Below are 20,923 nucleotides of genomic sequence, written 5' to 3'. Positions count from 1 at the left end.
TTTTCTTTTTAAAGGTAGTGTACAAAACAGTACTACAGGTAGCATAATACCAATTTTTAGAACATATATTAATATATCTATATTCAAAATGTTTATGGTAATATCTGGGTAGTAAGATTACTGGTGATTTTCCTTTTTTTTTTTTTACTTCTGTTTTAGTGTCAAGGGTACATGTGAAGTTTTGTTATACAGATAAATTGTGTGTCTCGGGAGGCATCACTACTCACGATAGCTAAGACATGGAATCAGCCTAAATGCATATCAATGGTAGACTACTTAGATAAAATGTGGCATGTATACACCATGGAATGCTACACATCCATTCAAAAGAATAAGATAATGTCCTTTGAAGCAACATGGATGGAGATGGAGGCCATTATCCTGGGTGAACTAACGCAGGAACAGAAAACCGAACACTGCATGTTCTCACTTCTAAGTGGGAGCTAAACATTAAATACACATGAACACATTCTGTTTATTTATTCCGCATCATTTTTTGTTCTATTTCAGTTGGGCTCCCACTCTTCATGCCAGTATATCTCAACCTGCGATCCATGCAAGTGATGTACCTTCGAAGATATCGGGTGGTGAGTAATGTGGCTCATTCTCGGAAACTAGACCAAGTAGAAGAGGGGAAATGAAAATGCTGTGTCCTCTCCAGATATAGCTTCCTTAATAACAGGGCATAAGATTTAGCCAGAACATGAAGGGACCCCAGGCCAATGAAGAGGAAATGAAATCATGTTCAGGGTGTGTAACTTTCAAGTGCTTTTCTCTGCAGGACATCGCCTGGGTTAGCAGCTTTTACATCCGATATTTCATCACATTTGGCCCTTACTATGGCATCTTCGGGACCATGTTGCTCATATATTTGGTCAAGTAAGAATACTATTTTATTCCAGTGATCCAGATGATCCTCATACCTTCCATATCAGAGCTATTTGTCATTAGCTTTAAGAGAGATTAGATTATGACATCATGCCCCATTTCTTGCAGCTGAGGTGTTTTTAAGCAAATGTGAAAAAAAAAATGTTGAAATAGTTGAATAAGACGAGCTCTTTGCAAAAAAAATTTGCCCAATCTCCATTTTTTCTCCACTTCCTGGATTCTTAATTGAAGCATTTCAGTTGAACCCTAAGTCCTTAAAACTATAATCTAGGTAGACATAGTAATCCCTACCAAAGAATGACAGGGAAGGATTTTTTTTAAGTTCTTTTATGACTAGAGGTTTTCCCAAAGCAAAACGACTTCCAACGCATTTTTGCTTGAATAGTCCTCTCCAATTTTCCAATGTAATCCTCCCTCATTCTGTTGCCACATTATTCTAAGTACTAAATAATTATAAGAATAATTGTAGCTACTATGCATCAGACACTTTGTTAAAGGCTTTACATGCATTATCTTATTTGATGTAATCCTCACACAACTCTGCAGTGTAGATAGTATCATGGTAATTTTTCTGCTAAAGGAACTGAAATTTAAGGAGATTAAATCATATGCCCAAGGGCATGTAAGAGCAAGTAAGAGCCAAGGCCAATGCCAAAACAGAACTTGAATCCAGCTCTTAACTGAGGACAAAGCCCAGGCTGTCAACCAGTTTGCATACGCCCTTAAATATCCCTAGTTGGTTTTGATCTTTGCACTAGAGCTACAGAAAACTTTAGAGGCTCTGCTCCTATACATTTGGCAGTCATGTGGCTGAATGCTTAGTGTGTCATCTCTTGATATAAAGATCTTTCAAATAAGAAAAAGAAAGATCACCATTTTACTGGAACCTTTGAGTCTCTTTCATTTCCTCCAGTGATCAACCAGCTCTACCAGAGGTTATGCAAGCCCAGTGCTTGCTACTGAAACACCCCAAACAGTCATCACTTCCTCCTTTTATTCCTCCAAAAGGTTTCTTGAAAGTCCTTAGGTTGTATATGTTACTCAGATGAGCCACGTAACAATGAGAATGAGCACAGAGGAGAACCGGGACTGGCTCAGCACTCAGGTAATGATGGAGTTCCTGGGGGAGAATCTTTCAAACCACACTGACTTAGAACCAGGTCCCTCCCTTGACACGTGGGGATTATGGGGATTATAATTCAAGATGAGATTTGAGTAGGAACACAGGCAAACTGTAGCAATGGACAATTTGATGGGAAGAGGGCTGGGAAATGGGTGCTAGTTGACTGGTTGGGGAAGAAATTATAGGGGTGTGGAAAATGTTCCCACTCCACCTTTGGGTGGGGCCAGAGGACCCATCGAGTCATGAGTCATGCATGGGTCCAAGTGGGGACAGTCTGAAAAACATCTCAAAAAATTAATCTTAGGTTCTATAGTAGTGATGTTATCTACAAGCAGAATTGGGAAAGTCACAAATCCTGTCACCTCTGGCCACATGATTCCTGAGCAGTAAAGAATTATAGAAACTATGCCTCCATCTTAGCAGAATTCAGGCCCCTCTCACAATCCTAACATTATGGCCTTTTATTAGTTATACAAAAGCAGTTTAGTTTTGGGAACGGCTACTATCATCCTTTCTTTAAGGTTAAACTACAAAATAAGTTCCTCCCAAAGGTAGCTTAGCCTACACCCAGGAATTACAAAGGACAGCTTGGAGATCAGAAGCAAGATGTAGTCAACTATGTCAGATTTATCTTACTGTCATAATTTTGCAAAAGTGGTTTCAAATATTTTCTTTGTTTGACACTTGGGCTCATTTATAACTAATATAAGCTTTTTCTTTGCAGGTCTTGGCCACCTGTAATATTGAACAGTCCTTTTTCAATGACTGGTTCACTAGGCACATGAACTTCCAAATCGAGCACCAGTGAGTAACAAGAATAGTCCTTAGTAGGGCAAGTGCAGTCACTTATAACATCCCCAAATATAATCCAGATCAGGCCCTAGGCTCAAGGTCTCAGAGGGGAAAAAATGAACCAGCATTTTCCACAGGCTGCTATCTTTCTATTAGCAATGATGGGGAAGGAAGGAAGGAAGGAAGGAAGGAGAGAAAGAGAGAGAAAGAGAAAGAAAAAAAGAAAAAGAAAGAGAAGAAAGAAAGAAAGAAAGAAAGAAAGAAAGAAAGAAAGAAAAAGAAAAGAAAGAAAGAAAGAGAAAGAAAGAAAGAAAGAAAGAAAGAAAGAAAGAAAGAAAGAAAGAAAGAAAGAAAGAAAAAGAGAAAGAAAGAGAGACAGAAAGATTGATTGTGAGTAACTAGAGTGAAATCTTGGAAAAGTGCCACTGATTCCATTTTCAGATACCTGCAGGCTTGAGACGTGGGTAACCAAGTTGTGTTGAAATTTAATTTAAATATCTATCTCTTTAGATCTGAAGTTACAAAATAATCAATGATAAAACCTGTTCCCTGATGCAATATTCAAATGGCATTGGCAATACTTTACCAATAAGTCAGTTAGGTGGCCATAAAATAAAGAGAAAATCATAACACTTGGAGAATCAATCTCCAGAATATTCAAGGGAGAGACTGTCCACATCCTCTTTACCTAAGCCATATTTAGGATAGTCAGAGAAGGAAAGAGCTCTTACACCTGCTCATATAATTTTCTCATCCTTTCCTTCATGTTATTCCTTAAAAACCTCAGCCAAACAAAAAAGGACTATTATTCACATTTTATCAAAGAGGAAGTTGAAACCCAAGAAAGTCACCTGGGTGATTAGTGGAAAACCTTAGATAAAAACCTGTATCTCCTCACTCCTTATTCCTATCCTAGGACTTTTTCCTATATGCCATGACTAGAACTTATTGAATATTCATCTCTTCATGGGATAGGAGTTAGACGGTGTTTGGGAACCTCCGCCTAGTCTCTTTGCTAAAACATAACAAGAGTCACCTTTATTCCAGTTCCCAACAAGTTCCTGATCTTCATCTGAGACCACCTCAGCCTGGACCTTATTGTCCATATCGTTATCAGCATTTTGGGCAAAGCCATTCAACAAGTCTCTAGGAAGTTCCAAACTCTCCCACATTTTCCTGTCTTATTCTGAGCTATCCAAACTTTTCCAACCTCTGCCTGTTACCCAGTTCCAAAGTCATTTCCACATTTTGAGGTATCTTTTCAGCAACATCCCACTTCTGGTTCCAATTTACTGTATTAGTCTGTTTTCACACTGCTGATAAAGTCATACCCAAGACTGGGAAGAAAATGGGGTTTAATTGGACTTACAGCTCCAAATGGCTGGGGAGGCCTCAGAATCATGGCGAGAGGCAAAAGGCACTTCTTACATGGCAGTGGCAAGAGAAAATGAGGAAGAAGAAAAAGCAGAAACCCTTGATAAACCCATCATATCTCATGAGATTTATTCACTATCATGAGAATAGCAGAGGAAAGGCTGGCCCCCCATGACTCAATTACCTTCCTTTGGGTCCCTCCCACAACACGTGGGAATCTGGGAGACACAATTCAAGTTGAGATTTGGGTGGGGGCACAGCCAAACCATATCAGATGGATAGAGAGAAAGACAGAGACAAAGACAGAGACAGAGAAGGAGGACAGGGGTATCTTCAGCTCCCCTAGGTAATTCAAAGTGATAGACAATCCATACCTTCATCTGAACTGGCCAAATATAAACATATTCGATGAAGATAACATTTATTCTGTTAGCATTTCCCAAACATTCACCATCCACTTGGCTTGCAGAAGTGTTAAGAGATAAGGGTATTTGGGAAGGAGTTTTTGAACTTCCCAGAACAGCAGTATTGTGCAAGGTCAAGGTTGGGCCTGCATTGCTGATATAGTTTTATTTGGTAATAGAAGGAAGAAAACTCAGAGTTTTTCTTTAGGTCTAAATTTTATATCTCTTGTATGTTTCTCCAGTCTGTTCCCCACAATGCCACGCCATAATTATCACAAAGTGGCGCCTCTGGTGAGGTCACCGTGTGCCAAGCACGGATTGCAGTATGTGAATAAACCCATGTTGAGGGCATTTGGAGATATTGTCAGGTAATAACATAATTTCTCTTGGCTCACAGCTCTCATTTGTATTTACTGCCACGCCCCAGACTATTCAGTGGCTTGTGAATCATTCATATAACAACCATTTATTAAGGGTCACCTGTGTGCTCAGCGTGGATACATGGCACCATAGGGAACCGTATCAACAACAACAAAATAATAATAATACTGACCTTTTACCTATAGGTACAGCTTAGTGAAAATGCTTTACTGTCCTACTAAATTTCAAATTTCTTAAAATCAAGGCTGTATATTATTTGCCTTTTTATCCCCCACAGAGCTTCCTACAAATGTTAGAATTTAAGTAGTGGGAGACGCTGTCAGATCATCTGGTCCAGTGTTGCAAATTTAGATGCCTATTTAGATGCCTGCAACATTTATACTCAGTGGGGTATAAATGTGCAGCTCAGGCTGGGGTGATTAATTAAGAGTAGTGAGGCATGCAGAAACTGAAAATCCATACTCATCCTTAGGCATTCACATACAATTTCCTAAAGAATGTTGTGCTGGTTAAATTAACAACCAGTAACCTGGGTTTAATAACTTTCTCTTTAGTTTAGGGTTGAAAAAAAACAATCTTAAATGAGGCCAAGGCCAGGCCTGATCTGATCTGATCCCTGACCGGTGCTCCAGCTCCAGACCCTCCACCACACTCCTCCTCTTTCTCTATCCTCCAGATAATTTCCTCCAGAAATCAATGTAATTGGCCTACCTTAAGTTGCTGTGAAACTCCTTTCCCTAGCTGTCTTATCCTTTTGCCACTTTTTCTTCTGCCTGGAATGTTCCTCCAAACCTCCACCTCCCCTGACATCATCTTGTCAATTGCCATTCTTTCTCCAAGGCTCAACTCAAATGCCTTTTCCTCATGTCTATCTCCTCTGACCCCCAAAACTAAATTAGTCGCATGCTCTTGCAGCACCTGCTTCTCTTCATTTGTGAAATTTATCACAAGTGTATTCAAATAACATATTGGGTAATAAATTATTTAATATGTGTCTCCAAAGCTAGACCAGGAATTTCATGTGGACAGGACTCACATCCACCCTACTCATTGCTGTCCCACCAGAGCCTAGAAAAATGTCCTCCATATTATAAAATAGGGTTGACAGGTAAATATAGGATGGGTGGATTTACAGGTATATAGGCTCAGAAAAGAATAAAATGAAAGAAAATCTCAATGTTCTCCATAAAGAAAAGGTGAATTCACCTGCTAAAAACAATTTAGTCAACAGAATTGGTCAACAGAGGATGATATTTATCAGATATAGCTGGAAATGACAACATTGTTCTGAACCAGGCAGAGGAGCAAATTCCATGTAGGAGCTTTCTTAACATTACAGTCTCACCTCCTGATGATCTTGTTTATTCCTTTCACAGAGCCTTGAAGAAATCTGCAGCCCTCTGGGCAGATGCTTACTATGAAACATGATGCCGAATGTCAGCCTTGACACACATGTAATTGCATCTCTGATGAGGGTTGGTGCATGTGCAGGAGCTTTTCCCTGCTTAACTGGGAATTAGTTATCACCATTGGTATACTTGACTGTGCTGTTCTAGGAATATGAATCCCAAGCACATGTGATAACCCCTTCTCTGAAAGTCTTCTCTGCAAATAAGAACCTAGGAAACACAAGATGACACTGACCAGGGTGACAAAAGGGAAATGGAGCCCAAAATTTTTGTTTTTTCATTAGTACCTTGAACTCAGTCCTCCCAATAGACTTTAGTCAGATCATCTCAGTCAAGGGCCAGAAGTACAAGAACCAGGCAAAAGTTTTATGGATGAAGTGGACATAGGGAGAAGTCAGCCAAAAGAGAGCCATCTAACAGAGTACTTTGGAAATTAGTGCAATTGCTCTTAGAAAAGAATCATATGTTTAAGAATTTCCTGTTGAAGCACAAATGCTTTTTACTTCTTTTCAGATGTGTGAACTTCTTTTTCTTTAAAAACTGAGTATAATTAACATTAAAATTTCTTCAAATATTTCAATATTGACTTCAGATCTTCATTATTGTAACTGCACATGTGTCATTAATGCATATATACATTTTCTTTCCAAGTGGAAAAAAATAAAATGTCTATGAAATATCTTAAAAGAACTTCCTACATCTAGTCCTAATAGCAACAGATCAAGCAGGTTAATGTTCTGTATTTAAAGATGTGTTGTGTTTCACTAAAGAATAGACTGTGTTTTAAGTATAAGATTTTGTTGCCTACTCCCTACCTACCATGCAGAACTACTGTACCTTGTAATTGAGTTACCCTGATGAAAGAAAGAGTTTTGTTTTCTCTGATGGAAACCCCAGGCATTGACAAGGCAGTTTTCAAGTTTGACACCAAAATAAGCATGTCTTAGAACAAGAGGGCTTTCTCTCTCACAAGAGAGAGTTTTAGTGCTAGAAGGATAAGTGGATTCTCTTAGTAACATACTGATCTCTAGTGTCTATACTTTTATTCAAGGTTACCTTAGCTGCAGAAAGCACAATAGTGCAAGCTTGCTTCCCCAGCTCCAAGCAAATCGGCGCTACTGGATTATCTGTTGCCTGAAATTCTACCAGTATACATTCATTCCCTTACTTCAAGCTCTGCAAAATACTCTTTTAGCTTTGTTTGTTTCTCAGTTAAACCCCTACTGGAAAATAACACATTAAATCACTCATAGCTCCTGGGGACTTAGCCACACATGTCAAAGTTAAGAAAACAAAAACTGGTTGTCTAGGAGGAAGAGGCATTATTAAAATGATAATGGCTGATATCAAATAGGAAAGTTGGGGAGGAGATGAAAAGAATAAAAAGCTATTTTGACTTCAAGACTCTTCATACTAGGCAGACAAGTACCCATATTCCTCCTGCTGGTGGATTCTAGATGATTTCTCCTGCCTCAATTCAGTGTTACAAGTGGGAGTGGGCTCAATGGTTCACTTATTCTGTCTCCCCTGGTCCAAACCAGAGACTCTCAAGCACTGCTTGTTCTCCTGATTACTTAGAAATAGCAACCCGACTCTCCTTAGGCAAATTTACTATCTCAAACGTGTTCCCCACTTAGTGTTAAAAATAGCCCACTTTGTAAATCTCCAAACAGACTTGGTTACTGTGTAATTTGAAGAAAGTTGGGAGATTTAGACAGATGATACAAGGAGACATGAAATCAATTCAAAAAAGGTGCTTGGGCCAGGCTCACATCTGTAATCTCAACATTTGGGAGGCCAAGGCAGGAGGATCTCTTGAGCCCAGGAGTTCAATACCAGCCTGGGCAACAGAGATTTTTTTGAGCAACTAGAGTTTTGGTTTTTTTAGAGATTCTGTCTCTAAAATAAATAAATAAATAAATAAAATTCATAATTCAAAAAAGGTGCTAGACCATCCGATTCTGGGCTCTTCTTTGCTGGGAGGTTTTTGATTACTGCTTCACTCTCCTTAATCATTATTGACCTGTTCAGATTTTCTTTCTTCATGATTCAGTCTTGGTAGGTTTTATGTTTCTAGGAATTTATCCATATATTCTAGGTTACTCAATTCGTTTGTGCGTAGTTGTTCACAGTAGGCTCTTATGATCCTTTGTATTTCTATGGTTTACAAAAATGTGCAAACTAAACAATGTGTTAAGGATTCATAAATATGTAGTAACGTGACAAAGAGAAGCAAGAGAATAGTAAACACAAAAATGAGGATCATAGTAGGGGAAAGGTGCTAGATAAGAATGAAAATGTATAAGGGAGGTAAATTTTAATTTGCTTAGTAGGTTGTTAGTTAATGAAAATCATCATTTTTCTGAACTCACTATCTCAACTGATGTCTCTCTCTCACTGCGTGGTGACTGGCATTTGCACTTGGTGAGGCATTAGCCATATTTTTCTTGCTTGTTCAATATACTTTCCAGAGGAGGAGAACCAAAGCCTACTGCTTTCACAGCTTTGAATACCACTGAGCACTGAGTTAAATTCAGATGACTGATCCTGCAGGTCATTTTATTTCTAACCTTCAGGCTATAGGGCTCTGCTTTATGGGCATAGGAATGAAAGTGGCTTCATCAACCAGGCTCATGTCTCTTTAAACTAAATAACTCCTGGCAGTTATGTTATAGCCCTTTCTGAAAATCTTCAATGGATTCCCATGACTCTTGGAATAAAGTCCAAACCCCAAGACTGCCCCATGGCCACTACCCCACCTTGTACTACTCTGGCTCTTGCTATCTCTGTTTCAGCCCACTGGCTCTCTTCAAGTCTTCACACTCTTTTCTGCCACAGGCTCTTCGTTCCTGATCCCAATGGCTGAGCCATTTTGTCAACTCCCTGCCCTCATTCTATCTCACCTGGTCAATCTGCCACTCACTTTCAGATCTCAGCACTATTATCACATCTCAGCATAGCTTTACCCACTATCCCAGAGTGCTTCCTCACTGAGTCAAGGCTTCCTGTGATATACTCTGTAGCAATTACCATGGGCATAATTTTACATTAATTTATGTGGTGTGTTAATTTGTTTGTCTCCCTCTCTAGCCTGCAATATCCATGAAGCAAGGATTTGTTGACATGTTAGAGACACTCAGTAAAGATGTGCTAAATGGAGGAAGAAATGAATGGATGGATGGATGCTAATTCTAAGGGGCTACAGCAAAAAAAGTCCTCCTTGTCCTCTCTCATGGAAATCCATCCTTTTGTTTAACAACTCACCAAAAGAAACTTCTCCTCCTCCTTCATTTTTTATGTCTGTACCTTAAGCTTATACTGTATACCTAGAAAACCATTTAAAGTTCTCTTACTGCAAGAATTTTCTGATTCCAAAAATATGTTTATGTAATTTCTTCCAATTAGATAAATTTTATTAAATATATGAGAATAATTACATATTCTAATTTTGAATTTTTTTAATTTTACAGTGGTGAAAACACTTATTATGGGCCGGGCGCGGTGGATCATGCCTGCAATCCCAGCACTTTGGGAGGCCGAGGTGGGCAGATCATGAGGTCAGGAGATCCAGACCATCCTGGCTAACATGGTGAAACCCCGTCTCTACTAAAAATACAAAAAAAAAAAAAAAAAAAAAAATTGGCCGGGCGTGGTGGCGGGCACCTGTAGTCCCAGCTAATCAGGAGGCTGAGGCAGGAGAATGGCGTGAACCTGGGAGGTGAAGCTTGCAGTGAGCCAAGATCGTACCACTGCACTCCAGCCTGGGAGACAGAGCCAGACACTGTCTCAAAAAAAACCACTTATTATGATATCTATCCTATTAACATTTTTTAAGTGTACAATACAGTGTTGTTTTCTGTAAGCACAATACTGTGAAGTCTATCTCTAGAACTTATTTATCTTGCATAACTGAAATTTTATACCTGTTGATTGGCACTTCCAATTTTCCCCTTCCTCCAGTCCCTGGCAACCACCATTCTATTTTTTCTTTCTATGAGTTTGACTATTTTAAATACCTCATGTAAATACAGTCCTACAGTATTTGTTCTTCTGTGACTGGCTTATTTCACTTAGCATCATGTCTTTAAGGTTAATTTATGTTGTCGCTATTACAGGATTTCCTCTTTCTTAAGACTGAATAATATTCCATTGTATGTATACACCACATCTTTAATTCATTTAGCCATTGATGGACATTTAGATTCTTTCCTCATTGTGGCTATTGTGAATGATGTTGCAATGAACATCAGAATGCTAATATATCTTTGAGATTCTGATTTCAATTTTTTTGATAAATATCCAGAAGTAGGATTGCTAGATAAAATTCTTTAATTATAAGGATCTACCATCAATAAGTGCTGATATATGCCGTTTATGGGCATTATTGCATTTAATCCTCAAAACAGGTCCATTAGGCATAGGTGCTATAATTAACCTCATTTTTTAGATATAAAACCTGAGGCTTAGGGAGGCCAAGCAATTTGCTTGATGTTGCAGGTAGAAATTGGTGGAGTGGAGTTTCAGACCCAGGAATCTCTAACTCCACAGTCAATGCTCTTTAATTCCCATGCCAGGAAATCCAAAGTAAAAGGAAGTGGCATAAATTCAAGCCAGGGAAAATTCATCTTCTTTACAGCTATCTTCATGTGGTTTTCCCTGATCCTATTTTCTCTAAAGCTTTACTCTTCTTGGCAGAATTAGGTAGGGAGAATTTGCCTGCATTTTTAGTTGGACATCAAGTAAGAGTGCCTGGATTAGAAGTCAGAAATCTAGACTCTAATTTCAGTTTATTAACTTAGTATCCTACAGTGAACTTGGCCGTGTCACTTCCACACTTCATACCTCAATCCCCACATTTGTATAGGTGCGATGCATAATATTTCCTGGACTATGTGCATCATAGGATGATTGTGACAATTACATGAAGTAAGACAAATGGAATGGTTTTATAAGCTGGCAACACCAATTCACATTCTAGTTACTGATATTCCTGCAATGGGGGTTCTTCCCATCCTAGATCCACAAAAAGCATGAAAGGTCACAGAGTCACCGAGACCTACAGGATGGAAAGACACCGAATCATTTTAACAATGACAGGGTACCTTTCCCCAGAGACTTATGAGAGGCGTATGAGTCACAAGTGAAAAAATGATTTCTTCTGTTGCAACAAGAAACATCCACGAGTCATCTTCCACCTCTGACTGTAATTAATCCCCTGGTACCAGCCTGCAGATCTCAGAGGCTGTGGGGCAGGTAGTAGGAAGCCAAGATTCTAGTTATCCAAACTTCTGATTAATCATGTGAGTGCAAAATTCTTATTGTTGGAAATCTTACCAATGGCATAAAATATAATATTTGTTGCCTAGTCAGTGTAAATAAAGGAAGGTTTTATCTGCTTTCTTGCTAGTCAGAGACACTTCTGGCATAATCCTAAAAGTGCAGAATGCATAGGAAATTAAACTTGAGCTCTATTGAAGGCAGGGATATACTCAGTTATATTTTCTTTCTGAGAACTGTTTATGAAAGTTTGAAAATACAGCAATGTTGAAATAATTTTATAGTGAATATCTATATGGCCATCACTTGATTTCAACATTACTATTTCAGTAAATTTCCTCCATCCCATATCTATTCATCTACCCATCTCTCAATATATCCATTAATAATATATAATATATATATATCAATATATCCATTAATCCACTTTATTTTTATGCACTTCAAGTAAATTTCCTGAGGGTACTTTTAAAACTAAATGTCAAATAATTCAGACAACAAAGTATCTTTTTCCTCTTCAATAAAGAATTGGTACAAATTCAGAAAACTAACAGGGAAATTCTAGACTTAAACTTGACACTTGACCAACTGGACCTCATAGACATCTACAGAATACTCCACCCAGCAACCACAGAATCACACAATATATCTTTATAACAAACCTGTACATGTACCCCAGAATCTAAAATAGAAGTTGAAAAACAAATTGGCAAAAATTGTGTAGCAGCCGCATCTCTAAGAAAACATAATGTAGTTATCATTTCTGAAAAATCAATTATTAACTCCCCACAGGGTAGACCTTCTCATATATAGAGAGCTATCATATATAGATATGTGTAGATATCTATATATATTCTCATATATATATACTTATCTCTCATATCAGAGACATATCTAGAGAGAAATATCTATGTATCTATCTAGAGAGATATATAAATAGAAAAATAGATGTCTATATATAAAAATATATATAGATAGATATAACAGAGAGATATATGAGATATATATATATATCTTCATGATACTTCATATATATCTTTATTATTCTCTTTCATTTGCAACATTAATTGAGCACTTACCATTTATCAGGCATTGACCTAGGTGATGTGAATGAAAAGTCAGAAGCCCTACCTCTAGGAGTTTATATTCTAGTGCAGAAGGCAATCAATAAACAAGTAAATGGAAGAAAAAACAAGATGATTACATTTAAAGAAAATAAACAGGATGAGGTGAGAGAGAATGATAAGCAGGGGACTAGATTAGTTCAGGGGGTCAGGCAGAAGGGAATCTGAGAATATTGAAGGAGCCTGCCATGACATCCTGAGAAGCAAAATCATCAAAGGCAAGTGCAAAGGCCCTGAGGCAGGAGCAAATTTCTGTTCGGACAGCAGAGTAGGAGGCCTATGTGACTGTAGAACTGTTTGCAAGGTGGTTTCCTATCACTTAAATTTCATTCCTCCATAAGTATGGTTGGCCTTGGCTTTTTGACAGCATTCGAAATAGTTTCCTCTTACTTATACAAGCATAGTTTTCTCTGGACACTCATCACAGATTTAAATTACCAGGTTAATATTCCCTTTATAAGCTCTTGTGCCCTGTGCACCTCACTGATACAAATGATCTCTGCCTGTGCCACTCACGAGACTGAAAACTCCATGAGAGCAGTGACTCTGTATGCTGTTATTCACCATTTTAACCCTAGCAATTTATCCCTAGCAATCAAATCCTTAGCATTTTATCCTAACAATGGACTGGGGTCCATTGTCTGGCATAGAGACATAGAGTGGATGTTCAATAAATATTTTAGTAATGATTAGTTTGTTAGTTTATTAGAGCAATGATAGATAAGACTAGAAAGTTAAATTGAGCTCATATTGGGGAAAAAAAATCTAAAATTCTGGCTGAAAAGTTTGTGCTTCGTTTAGTAGACTAGATGGGTCCATAGAGAAGAATGCAAAGAAACCTGACATGAGATCCTGATGGGCAACATCATGAGAGGCAAGTGCAAAGGTCTGTGAGCCAGAGAGTAGTTTAATTGGAAATGAGCTCTGGAAAAACCTAACTTAAAACCACACAAAGGAAAGATTGGAAGAATGAATAGTGTGGAGGTGGAGAGATCAATGAAGTTCCTATTGTGAAACCTGGGTGAGAGAGAATGAATTTGGCTGATAATAAAAATATGCAATGTAAGGGAATACACAGAGACACATTGTGGATACTGGATCCATAGAATATGGTAAGTAATTAAACATTCAGGGGAACCCAAAGACACCCCAAAGTTTGGATTGTAGGTGGCAGCAAAGTGGAGGATGAAGAAAAGTAGAATGTGAAGCAAAAGCTAAGGGTTGCTTTTAAGCACCTTGAGTTTATAGTATGAAAAGAAAACCTAAATGAAGATGTCTAGCAGATAATTGGAAAAAATGTCCTTCTGGATCTTAAAAGGAAAATAAGGACAAAAGATACCAACTTGAGCACACTCCCCGAAGAGTTCACTAAGGAAAATAGTAGAGAAAGAGACTTGATTTGACAGAGAATCTTAAAGCTGTTTTCACTGCAGAAGAGAGATAAGAAAGCGGGACCAGTAGTGATAAAAAAGGATTAACCGAGACCTAGCAGGAAACATAAGACCGTGTATGATGCAGAAGGTGGGAGAGGAGAAAGTTTAGAGGTATGGCTAATAAACAAAGACACATCCTGAGGGAAGGCATTATAGATGCAAGCCCATTTAATTTCATGTTTGACCAACTTTGTTCAGTTTGAAAAAATTGAGTTGGGTTCATACCAAGAAGGAACTAAACATCCAGGCTGACGAATGTATAGTGGATATGTTGCTACTATATCCTAAAAGGATTATTTTGCTAATGTTTGAAAGCTTCTCATCATTTCAAAAAACACAGAGAGAGATCTTAATTTGCACACTGCAAAAAACAAGTTTTCTGAAATAGCACAAACATAAAATTGTAAAGTTTATGTGAAACATTAAGGGTAAATGGAATAGGATCCCTTCTCCCTAATGATCACCTGGAAACAATGGCTGGCTCAGGCCCCTGTTGACTAAACTAAGAGAGGAGGGGATCAATATTTCAGCAAATTAGGATCTCCCAGGATGCGGGTTGGAAAGTTCTGGTCTATACCACTGAAAGGGCACATGTCCAGATTTTCCTGCTAATCCTACAGGCAGAGATAATATTCAGCCAGTTAACCTGTACCAGTTGTTAAATAACTGAGATACTACCATGTCAGCCAGTAAATAGCCACTACCCTAAATCCTACAATTCCTGCCAACCTAATCCTTTTGCCAAGAGGCCTTGACCCTCATCCCAGCCTGCGACCAAATGGGGGTGGGTGGTAGTTGAAAAGCTTATTTACAAATAAACAAATAGCTTATTTACAAAGTAAGAAAAAAGTTTATTCACAGAAGACAAATATGCTGTCCAAAACAAAATTCAAACTCTAGGCTTCAAATGAGTTGAGTCTGACTACCTCAACATGGCCTATTTTAAACCTCCCAATTAAGAAAAACAATCATCTAGCATTAGGTATATCTCCCAATGCTATCCCTCCCCCCTCCCCCCACCCCACACCAGCATGGCACATGTATACATATGTAACTTACCTGCACATTGCGCACATGTACCATAAAACCTAAAGTATAATTATAATAATAATAATAATAATAAAAGAAAAAAAAAGAATAAAAAAAAAAAGAAAAACAATCAAAGCCACAATATGTCACAACATAGTGACAAAAACAATACATATGAGGCCCTTTAAATTTGTCCAAATTATTAATTAATTTTGTCCAAAAATAATTAATTTTGTCCAAAAATCTGAATGTCCAAATCATTGCAAAAATATGAATGTAAGATAAATAAATGCATTGCCTTAAAAAGCCTCTTATGACTCAGGCTATTTTTTCTACCCTATATTCCCATATTTGTTACATTTTATGGCACTTAAAAAAAAACACTTATTTCTATCATTAGCTACCCTCTTTATACTGCATCTAACTCTTTCTTGCCTAGGAAAAAGGGAACTACTTTTGCAATTATATTCTGTCTTCAATAAAGATAATCTAGAAATAGGTAGACCTAAAAGCCTAGCTAGTGATCATTTATTTACGAAAGGCATACCATTCATTTTGTTCAGGTGAATAACTTTAAACTACAGAAACTCAATGGGAATTCAAAGGGAGGTCATGAAACCTTGAAGTCAAGAAGAGAAATTGTTTGCAGAAAAGCTTTAGTACACAGGTTGCACATCGCATCCTAATGGTGCGAATGCAATAAAGAAAACAATTTGTGGTCATTTTTATAACCTACCACACCATGGTAGATTTCTACTCAGAGTAAATTGTTTTTCAACTGACACTCAGATCAGGATATAATTCATTCTACCATAGCTGTGTAAATGAAAAACACTCAAATGAAATCTTTGTTAAGAGAAGGATGACTTTTCTGCTCATTATTGTATTCCCAGCATCTGTTAATTGTCAGGAATTTATTAGGTGGTAATTAAAATAGCTGTTTAATTAGTGAACAAGGTCTGCACATGGAGAATTCAAATGTTATCTACTAATGACAAAACTTACCAGCTACATTTCATTACAGCAAACTGTTTAGCAGTCCATGTTTTATAAAGACTTCCTAGGTCCAGTAATTGTATCCGAAACATTACAACAGAAGCTCAAATCTCCAACCAAAACTTGAAGTGGATGATTAGCAAAAATGGCTAACTTTATTTATTTATTTTATTTTATTTTATTTATTGTATTTTATTTTTTGAGATGGAGCCTTGCCCTGTCATCCAGGTGGGAGTGCAATGGCGTGACCTCGGCTCACTGCAACCTCTGCCTCACTGGTTCAAGTGATTCTTCAGCCTCAGCCTCCCAAGTAGCTGGGATTACAGGCACGCACTACCCCATCTGGCTATTTTTTGTATTTTCAGTAGAGACAGGGTTTCACCATGTTGGCCAGGCTGGTCTTGAACTCCTGACCTCAGGAGATCTGCACACCTTGTCCTCCCAAAATACAGGGATTACAGGCAGGAGCCACCAGGCCCAGCCTCGGCTAACCTTATTTTTTTTCTTTTAATATACTTTAAGTTCTAGGGTACATGTGCACAATGTGCAGGTTTGTTGAATAAGTACACATGTGCCATGTTGGTGTGCTGCACCCATTAACTCGTCATTTACATTAGGTATATCTCCTAATGCTTTCCCTCCCCCCTCCGCCCACTCCATGACAGGCCCCTGTGTGTGATATTCTCCTTCCTGTGTCCAAGTGTTCTCATTGTTCAGTTCCCACCTATGAGTGAGAACATGTGGTGTTTGGTTTTTTGTCTTTGTGATAGTTTGCTGAGAATGATGATTTCCAGCTTCATCCATGTCTCTACAAAGGACATGAACTCATCATTTTTTAAGGCTGCATAGTATTTCATGGTATATATGTGCCACATTTTCTTAATCCAGTCTATCATTGTTGAACATTTGGGTTGGTTCCAAGTCTTTGCTATTGTGAATAGTGCCGCAATAAACATACGTGTGCATGTGTTTTTATAACAGCATGATTTATAATCCTTTGAGTATATACCCAGTAATGGGATGGCTGGGTCAAATGGTATTTCTAGTTCTAGATCCCTAAGGAATCGCCACACTGTCTTCCACAATGGTTGAACTAGCTTACAGTCCCACCAACAGTGTAAAAGTGTTCCTATTTCTCCACATCCTCTCCAGCACCTGTTGTTTCCTGACTTTTTAATGATCGCCATTCTAACTGGTGTGTGATGGTATCTCATTGTGGTTTTGATTTGCACTTCTCTGATGGCCAGTGATGATGGGCATTTTTTCATGCATCTGTTGGCTGCATAACTGTCTCCTTTTGAGAAGTGTCTGTTTATATCCTTCCCCTACTTCTTGATGGGGTTGTTTGTTTTTTTCTTGTAAATTTGTTTGAGTTCATTGTAGATTCTGGATATTAGCCCTTTGTCAGATGAGTAGATTGCAAAAATTATCTCCCATTCTGTAGGTTGCCTGTTCACTCTGATGGTAGTTTCTTTTGCTGTGTAGAATTTCTTTAGCTAATTAGATCCCATTTGTCAATTTTGGCTTTTGTTGCCATTGCTTTTGGTGTTTTAGACATGAAGTCCTTGCCCATGCCTATGTCCTGAATGGTATTGCGCAGTTTTCTTCTAGGGTTTTTATGGTTTTAGGTCTAACATGTAAGTCTTTAATCCATCTTGAATTAATTTTTGTATAAGGTGTAAGGAAGGGATCCAGTTTCAGCTTTCTACATATGACTAGCCAGTTTTCCCAGCACCATTTATTAAATAGGGAATCCTTTCCCCATTTCTTGTTTTTCTCAGGTTTGTCAAAGATCAGATGGTTGTAGATATGCGGCATTACTTCTGAGGGCTCTGTTCTGTTCCATTGGTCTATATCTCTGTTTTGGTACCACTACCATGCTGTTTTGGTTACTGTAGCCTTGTAGTATAGTTTGAAGTCAGGTAGCGTGATGCCTCCTGCTTTGTTCTTTTGGCTTAGGATTGACTTGGCAATGAGGGCTCTTTTTTGGTTCCATATGAACTTTCAAGTAGTTTTTTCCAATTCTGTGAAGAAAGTCATTGGTAGCTTGATGAGGATGGCATTGAATCTATAAATTACCTTGGGCAATATGACCATTTTCACAATATTGATTCTTCCTATCCATGAGCATGGAATGTTCTTCCATTTGTTTGTGTCCTCTTTTACTTTGTTGAGCAGTGGTTTGTAGTTCTTCTTGAAGATGTCCTTCACATCCATTTAAGTTGGATTCCTAGGTATTTTATTCCCTTTGAAGCAATTTTGAATGGGAGTTCACTCATGATTCAGCTCTCTGTTTGTCTGTTATTGGTGTATAAGAATGCTTGTGATTTTTGCACATTGATTTTGTATCCTGAGACTTTGCTTAAGTTGCTTATCAGCTTAAGGAGATTTTGGGCTCAGATGATGGGGTTTTCTAAATATACAATCATGTCATCTGCAAACAGGGACAATTTGACTTCTTCTTTTCCTAATTGAATACCCTTTATGTCTTTCTCCTGCCTCATTGCCCTGGCCAGAACTTCCAACACGATGTTGAATAGGAGTGGTGAGAGAGAGCATCCCTGTCTTGTGCCAGTTTTCAAAGAGAATGCTTCCAGTTTTTGCCCATTCAGTATGATATTGGCTGTAGGTTTGTCATAGATAGCTCTTATTATTTTGAGATATGTCCCATCAATACCTAATTTATTAAGAGTTTTTAGCATGAAGGGCTGTTGAATTTGTCAAAGGCCTCTTCCGCATCTATTGAGATAATCATGTGGTTTTTGTCTTTGGTTCTGTTTATATGCTGGATTACATTTATTGATTTGTGTATTTTGAACCAGCCTTGCATCCCAGGGATGAAGCCCACTTGATCATGGTGGATAAGCTTTTTGATGTACTGCTGGATTCAGTTTTCCACTATTTTATTGAGGATTTTTGCATCAATGTTCATCAGGGATATTGGTCTAAAATTCTCTTTTTTTGTTGTGTCTCTGCCAGGCTTTGGTATCAGGAAGTTGCTGGCCTCATAAAAGGAGTTAGGGAGGACTCCCTCTTGTTCTATTGATTGGAATAGTTTCAGAAGGAATGGTACCAGATCCTCCTTGTACCTCTGGTAAAATTTGGCTGTGAATCCATCTGGTTCTGGACATTTTTGGTTGGTAAGCTATTAATTATTGCCACAATTTCAGATCCTGTTATTGGTCTATTCAGAGATTCAACTTCTTCCTGGTTTAGTCTGGGGAGGGTGTATGTGTCCAGGAATTTATCCATTTCTTCTAGATCTTCTAGTTTATTTGTGAAGAGGTGTTTATAGTATTCTCTGATGGTAGTTTGTATTTCTGTGGGATCGGTGGTGATATCCCCTTTATCATTTTTTATTGCATCTATTTGATTCTTCTCTCTTTTCTTCTTTATTAGTCTTGCTAGTGGTCTATCAATTTTGTTGATCTATTCAAAAAACCAGCTCCTGGATTCATTGATTTTTTGAAGGGTTTGTTGTGTCTCTATCTTCTTCAGTTCTGCTCTGATCTTAGTTATTTTTTCCCTTCTGCTATCTTTTGAATGTGTTTGCTCTTGCTTCTCTAGTTCTTTTCATTGTGATGTTAGGGGATTAATTTTAGATCTTTCCTGCTTTCTCTTGTGGGCATTTAGTGCTATAAATTTCCCTCTACACACTACTTTAAATGTGTCCCAGAGATTCTGGTATGTTTTGTCTTTGTTCTCATTGGTTTCAAAGAACATCTTTATTTCTGCCTTCATTTCGTTATGTACCCAGTAGTCATTCAGGAGCAGGTTGTTCAGTTTCCATGTAGTTGAGCAGTTTTGAGTGAATTTCTTAATACTGAGTTCTAGTTTGATTGCACTGTGGTCTGAGAGATAGTTTGTTATAATTTGTGTTCTTTTACATTTGCTGAGGAGCGTTTTACTTCCAACTATGTGGTCAATTTTGGAATAAGTGTGATGTGGTGCTGAGAAAAATGTATATTCTGTTGACTTGGAGTGGAGAGTTCTGTAGATGTCTATTAGGTCCGCTTGGTGCAGAGTGAATTCAAGTCCTGGATATCATTGTAAAATTTATGTCTTGTTGATCTTTCTAATGTTGACAGTGGGGTGTTAAAGTCTCCCATTATTGTTGTGTGGGCATCTAAGTCTCCTTGCAGGTCTCTAAGGACTTGCTATATGAATCTGAGTGCTCCTGTATTGGGTGTATATATATCTAGGATTGTTAGCTCTTCTTGTTGAATGGATCCCTTTACCATTATGTAATGGCCTTCTTTGTCTCTTTTGATCTTTGTTGGGTTAAAGTCTGTTTTATCAGAGGCTAGGATTACAACCCCTGCCTCTTTTTGTTTTCCATTTGCTTGGTAGATCTTCCTCCATCCTTTATTTTGAGCCTATGTGTGTCTCTGCATGTGAGATGGGTTTCCTGAATACAGCGCACTGATGGGTCTTGACTCTTTATCCAATTTGCCAGTCTGTGTCTTTTAATTGGAGCATTTAGCCCATTTACATTTAAGGTTAATATTGTTATGTGTGAATTTGATCCTGTCATTATGATGTTAGCTGGTTATTTCGCTCATTAGTTCATGCAGTTTCTTCCTAGCATCGATGGTCTTTACAATTTGTCATGTTTTTGCAGTGGCTGGTACTGGTTGTTCCTTTCCATGTTTAGTGCTTCCTTCAGGAGGTCTTTTAGGGCAGGCCTGGTGGT

General features: G+C 38.1%; 1 protein-coding gene across 1 annotated transcript in view; it reads left to right on the top strand.

Annotated features, from left to right (window-relative positions):
• Positions 1–6,912, top strand: part of LOC129007442 (putative fatty acid desaturase 2-like protein FADS2B) — a 42,664-nt gene extending 35,752 nt beyond the window's left edge. Inside the window, 6 exon segments of the mRNA XM_054438355.2 lie at positions 511–587; positions 782–879; positions 1,897–1,993; positions 2,736–2,815; positions 4,824–4,949; positions 6,339–6,912. Of these exon segments, the coding sequence (XP_054294330.2) occupies positions 511–587; positions 782–879; positions 1,897–1,993; positions 2,736–2,815; positions 4,824–4,949; positions 6,339–6,390 (530 nt within the window). The 3' untranslated portion in view covers positions 6,391–6,912.
• The last annotated feature ends 14,011 nt before the right edge of the window (positions 6,913–20,923 follow it).

The sequence above is a fragment of the Pongo pygmaeus genome, chromosome 9 (assembly GCF_028885625.2).
Source record: "Pongo pygmaeus isolate AG05252 chromosome 9, NHGRI_mPonPyg2-v2.0_pri, whole genome shotgun sequence".
Taxonomy (NCBI): domain Eukaryota; kingdom Metazoa; phylum Chordata; class Mammalia; order Primates; family Hominidae; genus Pongo; species Pongo pygmaeus.
This window is presented reverse-complemented; position numbering and strand designations above follow the sequence as displayed.